We start from the raw sequence: 16805 nt of genomic DNA on the forward strand, positions 1-16805 counted from the left end.
AGTCCATGTATATACATATATTTACTCTTTTTTAGATTCTTTCCCATACAGGTCATTACAGAGTATTGAGTAGAGTTCCCTGAGCTATACGGTAGGACCTTATTAGTTACCTCCTCTATGTATAGTAGTGTGTATATGTTAATACCAGGCTCTCGATCTATGCCCCCCATTCACCCAGGAACCATAAGTTTGTTTTCTACATCTGTGAGTCTTATTTGTTTTGTAGATGACTTCATTTGTACCTTATTCCACATATGAACGATGTCATATGATAATTTGTCTTTCCCAGAAGTTTATTTCAAAGAGAAGAACATGAAAAGTAGGATCTTATTAAATCTCAGCCTCATTTGTGTTTAACACCATAAGTCATTTTATAAAATTACCCAGGGAGGATGAGAAACAGGAACAAGAAAGGGATTTCAAGCCTATGTCATTTTTTTTTTTTTTTTTGAAAGCAGAAGCAAAATAGAAATTGCCTGTGATGGCCAGTGCCCTCCTCCGGGGTCAAGGCCTTGGAGACCTTGTCTTAGTTGCTGAAGTGTTGAACCCTGAAAGCCCGAGTTGGGAGCTGGTGGGTTTTAGTGGTTGACTCCAGGGATCTTGTGGCCAAGAGGATGCTTTCCTGGTTCTTAGAGAAGGACATGAGAGACTTGATGTTTATGGTTGAGCCAGTCCACTGGGCTTCTGCATGGGGAGTGACCAGAATCCTGGGAAGATGAGTCCAGGGCCCTCCCAGAGTCGGAAAGAACTGAGAGCCCTGGTGCTCCCAGGTCGGCTGGTTTAAGGGGCAGTGTTGTGAGGCGGGGCGTGTTCCCTGTTTGCACCCTGCTGCCCCTGGGAGTGGGGAACTTGAGAGGTGTGTCCTGCTCCTGCCACTGCAGCTGTGTGACCATGGATGAGTCGTTTGACTCTCTGCGTTGTTAGTTACTATCTGACCAGATTGTGAATTCCAGAAGGGGGTTGCAGAAGGAGCAGGGGCATGGGATTCAGACCGGGGCTCCCATCCTGATGTTGCCACATGTCTCCGTGACCTTGATCACGTGATTTCACCTCCCAGGCCTTGAGTTTGCAGCCCAAGTATTTCTCACTGAGATGAATGAGATGAACCTGATACGGCAGGTGCAGGCACCCGGGAGGGCCAATAAACAGCAGGTTTTCCAGGGTGGAGACTGGCCGCAGGCCCCTTGCTTGTCCCCTAACCTGGAATAGGGGGTGGTGAGGCAGGAGGCTCCGATCAGGCAGGGTTCCTGCACACCCTTGGTCCCTGGGCTTTTGTTTCATCGAGTTCTTCGGACTAGAGCACCGTCCCCTCCCGCTTCATCTCTTTTAAACATTGGATTCAGATGCCGTCTTCCCCTAGAAGCTTCCTTTGAGCACTGTTAAGTTCGCAGCCTCACCTTAGACTCAGTTGGGGACCCCTTCCTGCTGCTCCCTCGACACCCCCGTGTCTCTGCTTCTGCAGAATCATGGAGCTGACTGTTTCCTAATGGGTGGAGAGCGGGTGTAATTCATGACTTTATTGCTGGACTGTCAGCACCCCTGGGAGGTGCCCTGACTGTGGGTGTGAGGTGGAGGGGGACGGGGGCAAAGGACAGGGTCCGGGCCTCACCCCTCATTTGCGTGCGAGTCCACTGTCCCTGCCTGTCATAGAGCTGACTCTTGGCTAGTGCTTTGATCAGCTGGCTGATTAATATCATCGGAGGCCCTGCTAGACGCTGGTTTTGTTGTTGTTCAGTCACTGAGTCATGTCCAGCTCTCTGTGACCCCGTGGACTGGAGCACGCCAGGCTACCCTGTCCTTCACCATCTTCTGGAGTTTGCTCAAACTCACGTCCTTTGAGTTGGTGATGCTGTCCAACGTTCTCATCCTCTGTAGTCCCCTTCTCCTGTCCTCAGTCTTTCCCAGCATCAGGGTCTTTTCCAGTGACTTGGCTCTTTGCATCAGGTGGTCAAAGTATTGGGAGCTTCAGCTTCAGCATCAGTCCTTCCAGTGAATATTCAGGGTTGATTTCCTGTAGGGTTGACTGGGGGCTGTACAAACACTGTGGGGTCTAGTCCATCCAGAGCCCCTGGAGGGTGGTGTTATTCCCATTATACAGCTGGGACAGCCGAGGCCCTGATTTTGAGCAGCTTGGCACAGCGGCTCTGGGGTGGCCCAGGAGCCCTGGCTGAACACCCGGCTTCTCTGCAAGGTAAGAACTGCAGGAGCCTAAAGGGGTTTGCAGGTGGGGACGAGATAATAAAGATACAGGGATAGAGGTGCACTCGGGGAGGAAGGGCAGGGTAGGACGCACAGAGGGGGTGATGTGTACACACCCTGCCACGTGTGAGATAAATGGCTCATGGGAAGCTGCTGTAGGGCATGGGGGGCTGAGCGCTATGCTCTGTGATGACGGAGGGGTGGGATGGGGCGGGGGGTGGGCAGGAAGTCCTAACGGGAACGGGCATACAGTGTACGCACCTGTGTGCGTGCTCAGTCGTGTCTGACTCTCTGCGACCCCACGGACTGCAGCCCGCCAGGCTCCTCTGTCCATGGGGTTTCCCAGGCAAGAATACTAGGGTGGGGTGCCACTTCCTTCTCCAGTGTGTGGTACGCAGAGAGCTGATCCACTTTGTTGTACACAGCATAAGCTTACACAACATTGTAAAGCAATTATACTCATATATATATATATAAAGCCTGAGTGGAAAAGGGGAAAAAAAAGATACAGGAAACAGTGGATGGTAACAGGAGCTAAACGTGAGCATCGCTGACTATGAATCTTTTGTTTTAAGGGCCGAGATATCTGGTTTAATCTGCAGAAGAACCTTCAGCCTTCCTTGAAGGAGAATCCTGCATCTGTTTTCTTCCCCTTTACAAGGGTGGAATCCAGCCCTGGGGGTGTAGTGACTTGGGGTAGGGGCTGCGGTCAAGTCCCCTCAGAGCGAGGGGCACTGAACCTTCAGACACTGGGGAGGCAGGATGTTGTGGGGGTGGGGTCACGCAGAGCGTAGCTCTGGGAGCGGCCTGAATCCACTCATTCTTTTTGTTAGTGTGTGTTGATTTTGTGGCTGTGCGGGTCTTCATTGCTTTGCTCGGGTTCCTCTAGCTGTGGCCAGTGGGGGCCACTCTTGATTACACTGCTCTGGGCTCCTCACCGCGGTGGCGTCTCTTGGTGCGGAGCGCGGGCTGTAGGCACGCAGGCTTCAGTAGTTGTGATGTGCAGGCTCAGTTGCTCTACGGCGTGTGGAGTCTTCCCAGACCAGGGATGAACCTGTGTCCCCTCCGTTGGCAGGTGGAGTCTTATCCACTGCACCACTGGGGAAGTCCCACTCTAATTTTTTTTAAATTCATTTATTTTTAATTGGAGGATAATTGCTTTATAATATTGTGTTGGTTTCTGCCATACATCAGTATGAATAAGCCATAGGTATGCCTATGTCCCCTTCCACTCTTCTTCTTAAAGCATCCTTTTGGTTCCTGGTCTGAGAATTCACTCCAGGGTCTGGGGGTGGGGAGCAGATGACCAGAGTGACCCATGAATATAAGATCCCTGGAGGAAGTGGGGAAGGAGACCCCCTGCTTTCTGGGTTTGCTGGTGGGCTAGATGCGGGCGTGAGAGGAGCCAGACAAGGGAGGCTCTGGGATCTGGGGCCCAGGCTCCTCTCTGGGAAGCTCTGAGCGTTCAGGAGGATGAGGGCTGACCAGGGACACCCCTGGAAGCTGAGCCGCACACCAGGTGCTTCGCTAGTGGCTTCTTGACTGTCCCAGTCAGAGTGGGGCTCCCAGGGGTCACGTGGCCTGCCCAGGGCCACACAGTCAGCGGGAGCCTCCATGTGGGGCTGCCGGGCCCTGCTGTTTTCTGCTCTTTCTGCTCCGTTTCCACGCGGAGGCCTCCACGGACCCATTTGGGAGGTTTTTTCTCCTATTCCCAGCTCCACTTGGGAAGTAAAGGAATGGTTAGAAGTCTCTGGGCAGGGTGTCAGGGGTGGGGACAGGAGCCAGCCTGGGCTCCTTTGGCTATTCAAATATTCTACATCATAAAAGTGTGTGGGGAGGGAGAGATGGCGGCCCAGGTTGGGGTGATTTGGTTATTCAAAGCCGGGATAACGGTTGGGTCACTGAGGTCAAGGGCTCCACCCACACCTTGCTTCCATTTAAACATCTGAGCGGCTGGTGAGCCCCCTGCCACCTGCACCTTCTCCCCAAGCTCATCCTGGTGGGCATGAGACAGGATTTTGGCTTCTGAAGCTCCCTCCTGCTAACCGAAGCCGGCTAAGTTAACTGAAACGAGTTCCCCTTTGCTTCCTTCCTCCAGCCTCCTTGTTCACCCCCTTCCTCCTCACCTACCCCCTGGGGAGCAGACGACCACGAGCACCATGGCCAACGTGGACACCCTCCCGGAGTATGAGAAGAGTCAGATCAAGCGGGCCCTGGAGCTGGGCACCGTCATGACTGTGTTCAGCTTCCGCAAGTCCACCCCGGAGCGGAGGACCGTCCAGGTGATCATGGAGACGCGGCAGGTGGCCTGGAGCAAGACGGCCGACAAGATCGAGGGCTTCCGTGAGTACCTCTCACCTCCCCGCCCTGGGCAGCAGGCCCGGCAGCTGTCATTGGTTCGACACCTTCTTCTGAAAAGGAGAAGTGGCATTGCTCTGTCTGGGTCTCTGACTGGGGTTTGGAGCAGGTGGGGACGTCGGCCAGCAAAGCTCTGGCGAGGAAGCGGAGGCGTGCGTGGGCCAGCTGGGAAATGACCTCCAGACAGCTCACCTGGGCTGCTGGCGGCTGAGCGCCCCATGTCACGGCGTCAGGGACCATTCGGTCTGTGTTGATGGTCAAGCCGTCTGCCCTCTTGAGGGCTCACTGGCCAGAGCTTGTGGAAAGTCATCGCTTGGTGGTCAGATGTTGGGTTTAGTGCAGACAGCAGAGCGAGAGCTCTATTCCACGTGGGCACTTCGCTGAGTGTGTGTAGCCCTCCGGTGAAGCTCTGCTCCCAGTGAGGGCAACTTCTTTTTTCCTTCCCCCTTACACTGGGCAGTGGGTTCAGATCCTCAAGTTTCTAAGGCCCCTTTTTCACTCAGGGTCCAGAGACGTAAGCAATGTACAGTTGCAGAGACTTGCTTTAATGACTTTTTGTTGACTCCTTTTAAATTGAGAAATTAAAGCGTATGCTTGGGGCGAAAATCAGACAATTCATAAGCAAATGTCTGTCTTCCCCAGTCCCACCCCAGGCTCCAGAGGCCCGCTCCCGCCCAGCTCTGTGGTGTTCCGGATGTATTCTGTACTTGTGTGATATGTCTGTTGTTTTTTTACACAAATGAGTACCTACTGCGTATATACTTCTGCACTGCGATTTCTTTTTTGAATTTAATAGTTTTCTTTTAAAAAAATTTTATTTACTTCTTTGTTTTTCGCTGTGCTGGGTCTTCGTTGCTGCATGGACCTTTCTCTAGCTGTGGCGAGCTGGGGCCACTCTCTAGCCGTGGCGTGCAGGCTTCTCCTTGCAGTGGCTTCTCTTGCTGTGGATCACAGGCTCTGGGGCGCGGGCTTCAGTAGTTGTGGCCCCCCCGGCTCTAGAGCAGAGGCTGTATAGTTATGGTGCACGTGCCTAGTTGCTTCGAGGCATGTGGGATCTTCCTGGATCAGAGATTAAATCTGTGTCTCTTGCACCGGCAGGCAGATTCTTTACCACTGAGCTGCCAGGGGAAGCCCCCTAATAGTTAACCATTGAGGTGTTTTCTTATCAGCATATTGATCTGCCTTTTTCTTTCATCACCACATAGCATTCTGGCTACAGTGTGATAGTTTAACCCCTAGAGATGGATACTTTGGGTTTTTCCAGTCTTTTGCTATTAGCTGTAGCGACTATACATGGATTCTTCTTCGTTTTTTTTTTTTTTTTGCTAACAGATTTATGGAGACACAATTCACATACCTTATAATTCATCCATTCACAGTTTGGTATATTCCCAGATATGTGCAGCCACGACAGTTTTAGAACGTTTCATCACCCCTAGAAGAAACCCTGTACCCTCCAGCCATCCATCTGGTCCTCCTCCACCTCTCCTGCCTAAGCAACCTTTCATCTCCTTTCCATTTCCCTGTTCTGGACACTTCCTATAAAAGAAATCACATACTATGTGGCCTTTTGCGACTGGCTTCTTTCACTTAACAGAATGTTTCCCACATTTTCACGATCCGTCCGTGCTGTGTGTGTCTCAGGACTTCATTCCTTTATGTGGCCGGGTAATATTCCTTTCTACAAATATTCCACAGTTTGTTGCCCCATTCATCTGTTGATGGAAATTTGGGTTGTTTGCTCTTTTTGGCTGGTGTGAATCCTGCCACTGTGAGCTTTCGTGAATGATTTTTTGTGTGGCTGTGTGTTTTCTTTTCTCCTGGGTGTATGCCCAGGGGTAGGGCTGCTCCTCAGCCAATGCAGTAACTTTGTTTGATCATTTTAGGAACCCCCCCAGGCTGTTTCCCAAGTGGCCGCACTATTTGACATTTCCACCAGCTGTGTGTGGGGGTCACCTTTGCATTATTCTTTCATGCACACATGTTGGGTTTATCTGAAGGACAGGGTCCTCCATGTGTAATTTCTGAGTTAGTGGGCACGGGGTGTTTTTAACTTTGAAGGACGGTTGGATCACATCCCGCAGAAGCTCCTGAGGTGTTGGGGGCCCCTGTAGTTCCCCCTATCTCCTCCCACCCTGCCATGGGGTTCTGAACTTGGTGGTTCACAGGTGGACTCTGATAGCGCAACGTGGCTCTTCGTTTGGTTTCTTTTATCATGAGTGAGACTAAGTAGCTTTCCAAAAGGTTTCTCCTGACTCTGGAGCCAAGCCGGCCTCCAGTGGCCCTGAGCCAGAGGGCCTGCTTTGAAAGTGCCGGTGTCTGGAGGCCGCCGGCCTTCCCCCTGACTTTGTTTACATTGGCCTCACGACCTCCCCGGTGGCCCAGACCTGTGGCAGCTGGGGCGGGGGCGGGGGGGGGGGCGGCCTGCAGGGGCAGGGCGGGCCCAGCGGTAAACACAGGTGTCCCGCCCACTGACCGTGGACTGCCGGGCCCTTGCCGGCCAGCTGGCTGAGAGCCAGAAACACCTGGTGAGGGGGCATTTGAAGGTGCAGGCCTCTGGTGCTTTCTCCTGATGGTTCTGATGGCATGAGACAGGATTTTGCCTCCTGAAACCCACACCCTATGGTTCTCCCCAGTCACTAGGTAAGAGCAGTTCCTCCTCCTCTTTGGGGTGGCTGAGGGCAACTGTCATTCATCAGGTTGGTTGGGGTTCAGTATTTTAATGAACTCCCCAGGTGATCCTGGTAGCTAGCCAGGTTTGGTAGCTACTGTGCTAGCGACTCCCTCCTCCCACCGCACCCCACCCTGTCCTCCCACCCCTCCACCCTCCCCTCCTTCCAGCCTTCCTTCTTTCCTTCCACCGGGAGCTTCCCTCCCTCCTTCCATCTATCCATATTTGAATGCCTGCTCTGCCGGGCACTATTCTAGGTACTGGAGATATGGCAGTAATTGAATTAGACTCCAGTCCTCGCAGAGCCTGCATTGTTGGATTAGGTACAAGCAGCGTGGAGTCTGACTCCAGCAGGGTCTGATGAGCTTGGCCACGTGAGCATAGGCACGTTCCATCCCCTTGCTGAGATCCGGTTCTCCTGTCTGCAGGACGGGGGTGGTATTGGCGTCCACGCACAGTGTCACAGCTGTGAATGGACAGATGAGTCGTTGGATCAGAAGGCTGAGCACGGCATGCAGCCCTGGACCGGTGTGAACTGCTGCTTTTGCTTTTGCCGTTGTTGTGGGCAACGAGCGGCGGCCAGCCTGTCCGGGGCAGCAGAGTCTTGCTTAGGTGTTTGGACTTTCTCTGGGGAGCAGTGGGGCTCCGCCGAAGGGTTTTCAGACGAGGGATGGTGTGAACGCCTTTGTGTTTTTGAACCTGCACTGGCGAGGCTGTGTGAGAGGGCTGTGTCATGGTGTTTGTAAAGTGACACAGAAGCTGACTTGGGGGTAAAGTGCTTTAAAAAGGTGCTCCCCTGCCACCTAGAGGGAACAGGCCTTTGAGCCTTGGACGGGGCCACTCAGCACCTCATTTCCAGCCTCTTGATATAGGGGTGGTGTCCTGGGGGGCCGCAGCTGTGGTGTTGCCTTAGGGGTCTGAGTTAGCAGGACCCTGCAGGTTACTCTGGGGTCTGCAGAAGACAGCACCCGTGTGTGGTTCTGGGGTCATTGGCAGGTGGCCTCTGACCTCTGGACAGGTGTCACGGCCTCCTGTGTGGGCCTGGGTGAAGGTAGACACCGACGGGTCTCACTGTGCAGAGCAGTGAATGGTTCTCAGCCGGGGCGATCCCGTCCCACCCATGCAGGGGCATCGGCAATGCCTGGAGATACTTTTAGTCCTGGTTATTTGGAGGGGGTAGCTTCTGGCATCTATCAGGTTGAGCCCAGGGATACTGCTAAACATCTTACAATGCACAGGACAGCCCCCACCCCAAATGATTATCCGGTATAAAATTATAAGATACCAGTGGTGCCAAGGTTAGAAACCCTGGCCTAGGAACTTCCCTGGTGGTCCGGCGGCTGAGACTCTGCACTTCGATGCAGGGGTTGTTGTTGTTTAGTTGCTAAGCTGTGTCCAACTCCTTTGCAAACCTATGGACTGTAGCCTACCAGGCTCCTCTGTCCTTGGGATTTTTCCAGGCAAGAATACTGGAGTGGGTTGCCATTTCTCCAGGGGGTCTCCCCGACCCAGGGATCGAACCCACATCTCCTGAGTCTCCTGCATTGGCAGGCAGGTTCCTTACCACTAAGCTGCCTGGGAAGCACAGTTCCTGGTCAGGGAACTATATCCCGCATGTCACAACTGAGACCTGGCACAGCCATGTAAAATTTAAAAAAAGATATTAAAACGGAAGAAGAAAAAGTGTATTTCTTCCTTAAAAAAAAATGAAGCAACCTTGGTCTGAAGTCATGTGTTTGCTTTGCTTAGAACCGTAAAATGTCACTGGATATATTAGGCTTCCCCGTTGGACTGTGTCATGACGGAGCTGTTCTGTGTGTAGTGCCATGCCCATGTTTGCCATCACACCGGGCCCCCAGCTTTGCTAAGAGAGAGGAGGAAGGACGGGGTCCCTGTCCTGGAGGGAACAGGTGAAATCCCACAGATAGAGGCTGGCGGGCTTTAGTTCGTGGGGTGGCAAAAGAGTCAGACACGACTTAGTGACTAAGCAACAGCAGCTGGGTGGTTCTTCTCTCTGCAGCCTGGACCGAGGTGGTACTTGGCTGGCGTGTCCCTTGGCCTGGAAGTTTCCAGAGTCTTTCCTCCTGCGTCTAGTGCTGTGGTGATGATGGCCGGTAGCCCAGGCTCAGCTGAAAATGTTGGCTGCGCACCTACTGCGTGGCAGTCCCAGGATCATCGGGCTCCTTCCGCAGTGCGGGATCATCGGGCTCCTTCCGCGGTGCCTGGCGTCCCCTTGGGATGTGTGTTCCAAGAGTCACAGGGCTTCTTGTGACCTAGCCTGAGGAAGTCACCTGTTCAGGTCTGCAGGGCCAACTCAGGTTCAAAGAATGGGGAATCTCCTCTTGGAGAAGGTGAGACCATCCCAGGTGGGGAGAAAGTTGACAGCAGCCACCTTGGTGCTAAACGACCACAAGGACACGTGGACTCTGGGTCCAGACTTATAGTTCAGATCCCCGCGCCACCACCTCCTAGGAGCTGTGTGATCTGAGGCAGGTTTGCTTGACCTATCTGTGCCTCAGTTTCTCTGTTGGTCAAGTGAGATGACAATAGTTTCTATCAATGAGATAAGGGTGAGAAGCAAGTGGATTTTATTTAAGTACTTTTTTGTATGTATTTACGTATTTTATCTGTATATAAAAGGTGCATATTTTAAACAGTAGGAGTCCCAAGGCCTGGCTTCTGACAAAGAAGATGAACTTCAGCCAGACACTGACGTCTTGGCCATCATTCTCCTGTTGACTTTCCAAGGCCGCTGGGCAAGATGGTGCACTGGATTCCCTTCTGTGTGGGCCTCCTGAGAGCCTCTGGGTGTGGGGTGGGAGCTTGTGCTGGGAAGTCCTGCCTCTCTGGTTTTTCTTTCCCTCCGGGCACTAGTGGGACAGACTCTGACTAGAAGGGAGTCCGCCAGAGCACCTTTCTGAGTTGAACTTTGGGGTCTGCTGGCACCTTGTCCGTTTGGGGGGGTGGCCTGGGACGTGTCCTGGGAGCCCCAGTGGTCCACCTGCCCGTGGGGTGTGGATGGGCTGGTTGTGCGATGAACCACCTGCGAGGCCGTGGGCTGCGTCCATCTGGCTGGATGGGCTTTGCTCTCAGGTTTTCTCTTCTGCTCCTGCACATTTTCTCCATCTGCTTGTTTTTGGCGAGTGGGGGCTGTCTGCGAATGAGGGGTGCTCACAAACAGGAGCTGCTCTGTTTCCCCAGTATTAGGCTCTTGGCTTGCCTGCCTCACAACAATAAGTGAACGGCAGTGATGGTGATGATGTTGTTGGTGATGAGAGCCGCCTGAATGCTCTCCGTGGCCTAGTCCCTGTGTGAACGCATCACGCATCGCTGCTCTTTAAAGCCTCACGGTGACCCTGTGAGCAGGAATCATGCCCACCTTTTTTATGAGGAAACCGAGTCCTGGGGAGACTCGGGGACATGCCCAAGGCCACACAGCCAGGAAGGGGCAGCACCCTGATTTACTTTCCTTCTACCTGCCTTTTGGAGTCTCATGTCTTCTGTCTGGGTTGCCTTCTCCTCCTGTGTGATCTCAGGGACGTCTGAGTTCTGTATGGGATAGCGGAGAGCCCTGCTGGGGACCGGAGAAGGACAGCCTTGCTCAGCCTTTGTTACAGCAAGAGGGAAGGCACTGATTCCCCCTTCCCACAGAGGACACGCCCTGCCCGGCGCTGAGATGCCAAGGGCAGGAGACTTGAGAGGTGCCTGGTTAGCTGGAAGCCAGACGTGCTTGCTGGAGCCCCCACAGTGGGGACAAGTGTGGACCCAACCAGGGGTGCTGAAATGGGCTTGTGCTCTATCTTGGCTGCTTCTGAGATCCATCTTTGAGCTACTTATCCATTAAAAAAAAATGAGTATTTTGCAAAGTTCTTATTTTAACAATGCATTTTTGAAACAGTGGAGCAGGTGTTTTTTCACCGGCATCTTCTGTCTACAAAATCCATTGTCTGAAAGTGGTTCCCAAGCTGCATTAGTCCCATCAGAAATAAGATTCAGCCAGTGCTCCCAGTGTATTACAAAATAGTGATTATAGTTCCCTGTGCTATACCACAGATCCTTGTTGGTACAGTATAGTATTAATCTCAACCTCCTGATTTATTCCTGTCTTTTTTCCCCTTTGGTAGCCATGGCTTGTCTTCTGTGTCAGTGATTCTGCTTTATACATAAGTTCATTTGTATCATGTTTTGATTCCACATATAAGGGCTATCGTATGATCCGTCTCTCTCTGCCTCACTTTGCTCAGTGTGATAATCTCTCGGTCCATCCATGTTGCTGCAGATGCCATTCAGTTCAGTTCAGTCGCTCAGTCGTGTCCGACTCTTTGCAACCCCATGACCCACAGCACGCCAGGCTTCCCTGAGCTTGCTGAAACTCCCGGAGCTTGCTTAAAGTCACGTCCTTCGCGTTGGTGATGCCATCCAACCATCTCATCCTCTGTCGTCCCCTTTTCGTCCTGCCTTCAGTCTTTCCCAGCATCAGGATCTTTTCCATTGAGTCAGTTCTTCGCATCAGGTGGCCAAAGTATTGAAGTTTCAGCTTCAGCATCAGTTCTTCCAGTGAATATTCAGGATTGATTTCCTTTAGGATTGACTGGTTTGATCTCCTTGCAGTCCAAGGGACTCTCAAGTGTCTTCTCCAACACCACAGTTTAAAAGCATCAGTTCTTCAGTGCTCAGCTTTCTTTATGGTCCAACTCTCACATCCACACATGACTACTGGAAAAACCATAGCTTTGAGTAGATGGACCTTTGTCGGCAAAGTAATGTCTCTTCTTTTTAATATGTTGTCTAGGTTGGTCATAGTTTTTCTTCCAAGGAGCAAGCGTCTTTTAATTTCATGGTGGCAGTCACCATCTGCAGTGATTTTGGAGCCCAAGAAAATAGTCGCTCACTGTTTCCATTGTTTTACCATCTATTTGCAAATGGCATTATTCCATTCTCTTTTTTATGGCTGAGTAGTATTCCTGTGTGTGTGTCTGTGTGAGTGTGTGAGTGAGTGAGTGAGTGGAGGGGAATTAAAAGATTAAATGAAGTAATTAAAAAATTAAGCAAAATAATCCCTATAATCTGTTCTCAGTCACACAGAGGAGACAGGTGCTCAAGTATTCACTGCTCTTGTCAGCATCAGACATAAAGGGAAATGGCATCGTGGAAAGGCTGAGGTGACTGTGAGAGTGCCCGTGTATATAATGAAATCACTTTCCTTGCTGCGTCCACGTGGGTCATCCTGCTCCCCTTCCCCAGTACGAATTCTCCACATGGAGCCTGCTGGTGTGAGAAATAGAGCTGGTGTTTTTATCCCTGACCCTGATACAGACTTGCCTGTCCGCCATTCAGCTGAGGAGTTGGTTTCTGTGGCCGTTCAAGGATTGTCTTTTATCCTGGGTGACAGTCACTTGACATCCTTAGAATTCATCCCTTTGTCATTATTTTTTAAAATGTATTTGGCCATGCTGCGTGGCGTATGGTATCTTAGTTCCTTAACCAGAAGTTGAACCTGTGCCCGTTGCATCAGAAGCTCGGAGTCTTAACCACTGGACCACCAGGGAAGTCCCTCGTCCCTTCTTTGATTTAGCAAATACTCAGAGGACCGGTGTGTGTCGGATATGAGCGTTGTCACTGGGGACGCCTGGTGAGTGGGACGGCGGGGACTCCAGAGGAGCTTATGGTGTCACAGGAAAGACAAGGCCAGACTAAACATTCAGGGCTGTGCTGGACGCCAGGGACAGAGTAACCAGTGAAGAGCGTAGTGTTGGGAGGGCAGTTCTCAGGGGAGTGTGTCCACGGAGGTGACGTTTGAGCTGAGACTTGAAGGGTGATAAGGGAGCCATGGGAAGCTCTGGCTGGGGGTGGGGGGAGCATTCCTCGCTGAGGACACAGCAATGAGGCTTCCATATGAGTCTGTGTAGACGAATGGCAGTGACAAATGTCTTCCTCTTTAAAATTACTTTTTAAATTTATTTTTAATGGCAGGATAATTGCTTTACAGTGTTGTGTTGGGCACTGCCATACGTCAGCATGAGTCAGCCACAGGTGCACACGCGTCCCCTCCCTCTTGAGCCTCCCGCCCCCCCCCCCCTCGGTGGTCACAGAACCCTGGTTTCAGCCCCCTGAGTCATCCGGCACATCCCCGCTGTCTGTCCGTCCCACACGTGGCGGTGTGTGTGTGTCCCTGCTGCTCTCGCCATCCGTCCCCACCCTCTCCTTCCGCTTTATGTCCGCGAGTCTGTTCTCCTTCTCTGTGGCTCCATTGCTGTCCTACAGATAGGTTCGTCAGCGCCATCTCCCTAGATTCTGCTTCTATGTGTTAATATATGATATTTGTCTTTCTCTCTCTGACTTGCTTCACTTTGTATAATAGGCTCTAGGTTTGTCCACCTCATTGGAACCGACTCAAATGCATTCATTTTTCTAGCTGAGTAATATTCCACTGTGTACATGTCCCACAACTTCTTTACCCTCTCATCTGCACGTGGACTTACGTTGCTTCCATGTCCTAGCTATTGTAAATAGCGCTGCAGCGAACACTGGGGTACACGTGTCTTTTTCAGTTGTGGTTTCCTCAGGCCATGTGCCCAGTAGTGGAATTGCTGGGTCGTATGGTAGCTTTATTCCTCACTTTTTAAAGTAATCTCCATACTGTTACCTGTAGAGGCTGTATCAACTTGCATTCCCACCAACAGTGCGAGAGCGTTCCCTGTTCGCCACACCCTCTCCGACATTATTGTTTGTAGACTTTTTGCTGATGGCCATTCTGACGGGTGTGAAGTGGTACTTCATTGGTTTGATTTGCATTTCTCTAATAATGAGCAGTGGTGAGCATCTTTTCCTGTGTGTCTTAGCCATCTGTATGCCTTCTTTGGGGAAACATCTGTTTAGGTCTTCTGCCCACTTTTTGATTGGGTTGTTTGTTTTTCTGGTATTGAGTTCCATGAGCCACTTGTGTAGACAAATGCCTTCCTGATATAAATGTTTCACTCAAGTCGTGACCTAGTGGGTTTGGATGGGGCCGCTCTGCTGTCTTGTGACACCGCCATCCCCTAAGGCGTCTGAGGCCACTGCAGGACCCTGGTGCGGCCAGCATGTGGGGTAAGAGGATGAGTGGAGGATGGCTTAGGAGGTGCTAGGGGGTCAGGCCTGGAACCAGCGTGGCTCTCCCCCCTGCCTTCCGTTGACCAGAGCTCGGCACGGGACTGGCTGCAAAGGCGGCTGGGAAGTGTGGTCCTGTTGTGTGCCAGGCAGAATGGCGTGTGGGCGTGGTGGGCGTCCCCCAGGCTCTTCGCGGCCCCTCATTTTGGAGGATGCAGACGTAGAATGACCGTAGGAACTTAGGGACTCCTGCAAGAATTCAGGGAGGGTGCAGAGCCTTTGCCCTGGGCCTCCTGGGAACGGGAGGTGGTGGCATTGAGGTCTCTCCCATCCTGTTTGTGATGGAAACTGCTGCGGTGATGATGTCTACCCGTACAGACCAGCCTCGTTAGCCCTCTTAGGTTTCCTTGGAGCAATGGTTAGACTGTCCCCAGCAAAGCTCTCCACCTTGACTCTGTCGCCCCATTAGCAAAGGCTCAGGTTTCCCAGCCTCCCAGTGACGGATGCCCAAGAGAGGCCTCCGATGCTCTTCTGAGCCAGTGCACGAGGCTTGGCTGCCTCTGAGAACACTGTCCGCTCCGCTCAGCTTCGATGTGGAAGCTGGGTTAGATGGGTCTTCTGATTGAGAACACGGCCTGGCTTCTTCAGGGCTTCTGGGTGGAGGTGGATCCCTGTAATGAGTGGACTGTGTCTCCCGTCCAAATTCATGTGGTGAAGTCCTAACTCCCAGGCCCTCTGAATGCGGCCTTATTTGGAGATCCGGTCAGTGCAGAGGTGATTAGCCAAGACGAGGTCATACTGACACAGAGTGGGCCGCTGATCCCTTGCGACTGGTATCCTTGTACGAAGAGGACAGTACTTCCCTGGTGGTCCAGTGGTTGAGGATCCGTCCGCCAGTCCAGGAGACACGGTCTGATCTCTGGTCCAGGAAAAGCCGCACACTGCGGGGCTACTGAGCTCGTCACACTGCGGGGCTACTGAGCTCGTGCGCCTCAACGGCTGAGCCTGCACTCTGGAGCCCACGAGCCGAAACTCCTGAAGCTCTGGAGCCTGTGCTTCTCGTCAAGAGAAGCCACCGCAGTGAGAAGCCCACCCATCACATCAAAGAGTAGCCCCCACTCCCCGAAACTAGAGAAAGACAGCGTGTAGCAATGAAGACCCAGCACAGGCGTAAGTAAATAAATAAGAAGATGTACACACAATATTAAAAAAAAATTAAGATCATGGCATCCAGTCCAATCACTTGATGGCAAATAGAAGGGGAAACAGTGGAAACAGTGAGAGACTTTGTTTTCTTAGGCTCTAAAATCACTGCGGATGATGGCTGCAGCCATGAAATTAAAAGATACTTGCTCCTTGGAAGAAAAGTTATGACAAACCTAGACAGCGTATTAAAAAGCAGAGAGATATCACTTTGCCAACAAAGGTCCGTATAGTCAAAGCTATGGTTTTTCCAGTTGCCATGTATGAATGTGAGAGTGAGTGAGTGAGTGAAGTCGCTCAGTCTTGTCCGACTCTTTGCGACCCCATGGACTGTAGCCTACCAGGCTCCTCCGTCCATGGGATTTTCCAGGCAAGAATACTGGAGTAGGTTGCCATTTCCTTCTCCAATGAATGTGAGAGTTGGATCATAAAGAAGGCTGAGCGCCGAAGAATTGATGCTTTTAAACTGTGGTGTTGGAGAAGACTCGAGAATCCCTTGCTGCAAGGAGATCAATCCAGTAAATCCTAAAGGAAATCAACCCTGAATGTTCATTGGAAGGACTGATGCTGAAGCTCTAATACTTTGGCCACCTGATATGAAGAGCTGACTCACTGGAAAAGACCCTGCTGCTGTGAAAGATGGCAGGCAGGCAGGAGAAGGGATGACAGAGGATGAGATGGTTGGATGGCGTCACTGACTCAATGGACATGAGTCCATTGAGGATTGCTGGCATCACCAGAAGCCAGGAGGGAATTGGGGAGTTGTTTCCCCATCATAGCCGCAGAAGGAGCCTCCCCTGCTAACTCCTTGATCTGAGCTATGAGACAGTCCGTTTCTGTTGTAGAACACAGTACGTTTTTGGTTGGGGCCATTTTGCTGTAGCAGCCATAGCATACCAACACACTGCCCTTTAAAAGGGGCCTGAGGGACGGGGAGAGTGGTGAGCTTGGCACTTGATGTGTCCACGTGGCCGCAGATACCATGGACAAGCTGGACTTTGTTGTAAAGAAATTTAAGAGCCCTGTTTCTATTCCAAGTGTCATCTTGTTTCCCAGATGCATTGGTCTTGGCTGTGAGGGTGTGAGAGGCAGCATTGTATTCTGGTTAACCACGGGGACTGGAGCCAGCATCCTTGGGCTTGAATCCTGAGCCTGTGGCTTGGGCTGGAGACTGCCCCCTCTGTGCCTCAGCTTCCTCACCTGTAAAATGGGAAGAACGAGAGTACCCAGCTTCGACGGTTTTCAGGAGGATCAGATGAGCTCCTGAAAGGTCAGGAGGGGGAGT

The 16805-nt window shown here is 51.9% G+C and overlaps 1 protein-coding gene across 6 annotated transcripts in view; it reads left to right on the forward strand.

The window, feature by feature from the left end:
• Positions 1 to 16805, forward strand: part of PLCG2 (phospholipase C gamma 2) — a 162693-nt gene that overhangs the window by 2796 nt on the left and 143092 nt on the right. For 2 of the 6 annotated variants that reach the window (XM_061138177.1, XM_061138176.1), the window contains exon 1: positions 4243 to 4542. In XM_061138177.1, the coding sequence (XP_060994160.1) occupies positions 4359 to 4542 (184 nt within the window). In that variant the 5' untranslated portion in view covers positions 4243 to 4358. Of the gene's footprint in view, positions 1 to 4149; positions 4199 to 4240; positions 4543 to 16805 lie in introns of those variants that run through there. The other 4 variants (XM_061138171.1, XM_061138170.1, XM_061138179.1 and 1 more) reach the window with 4 other exon arrangements.

The sequence above is a fragment of the Dama dama genome, chromosome 4 (assembly GCF_033118175.1).
Source record: "Dama dama isolate Ldn47 chromosome 4, ASM3311817v1, whole genome shotgun sequence".
NCBI classification, from domain to species: Eukaryota; Metazoa; Chordata; class Mammalia; order Artiodactyla; family Cervidae; genus Dama; species Dama dama.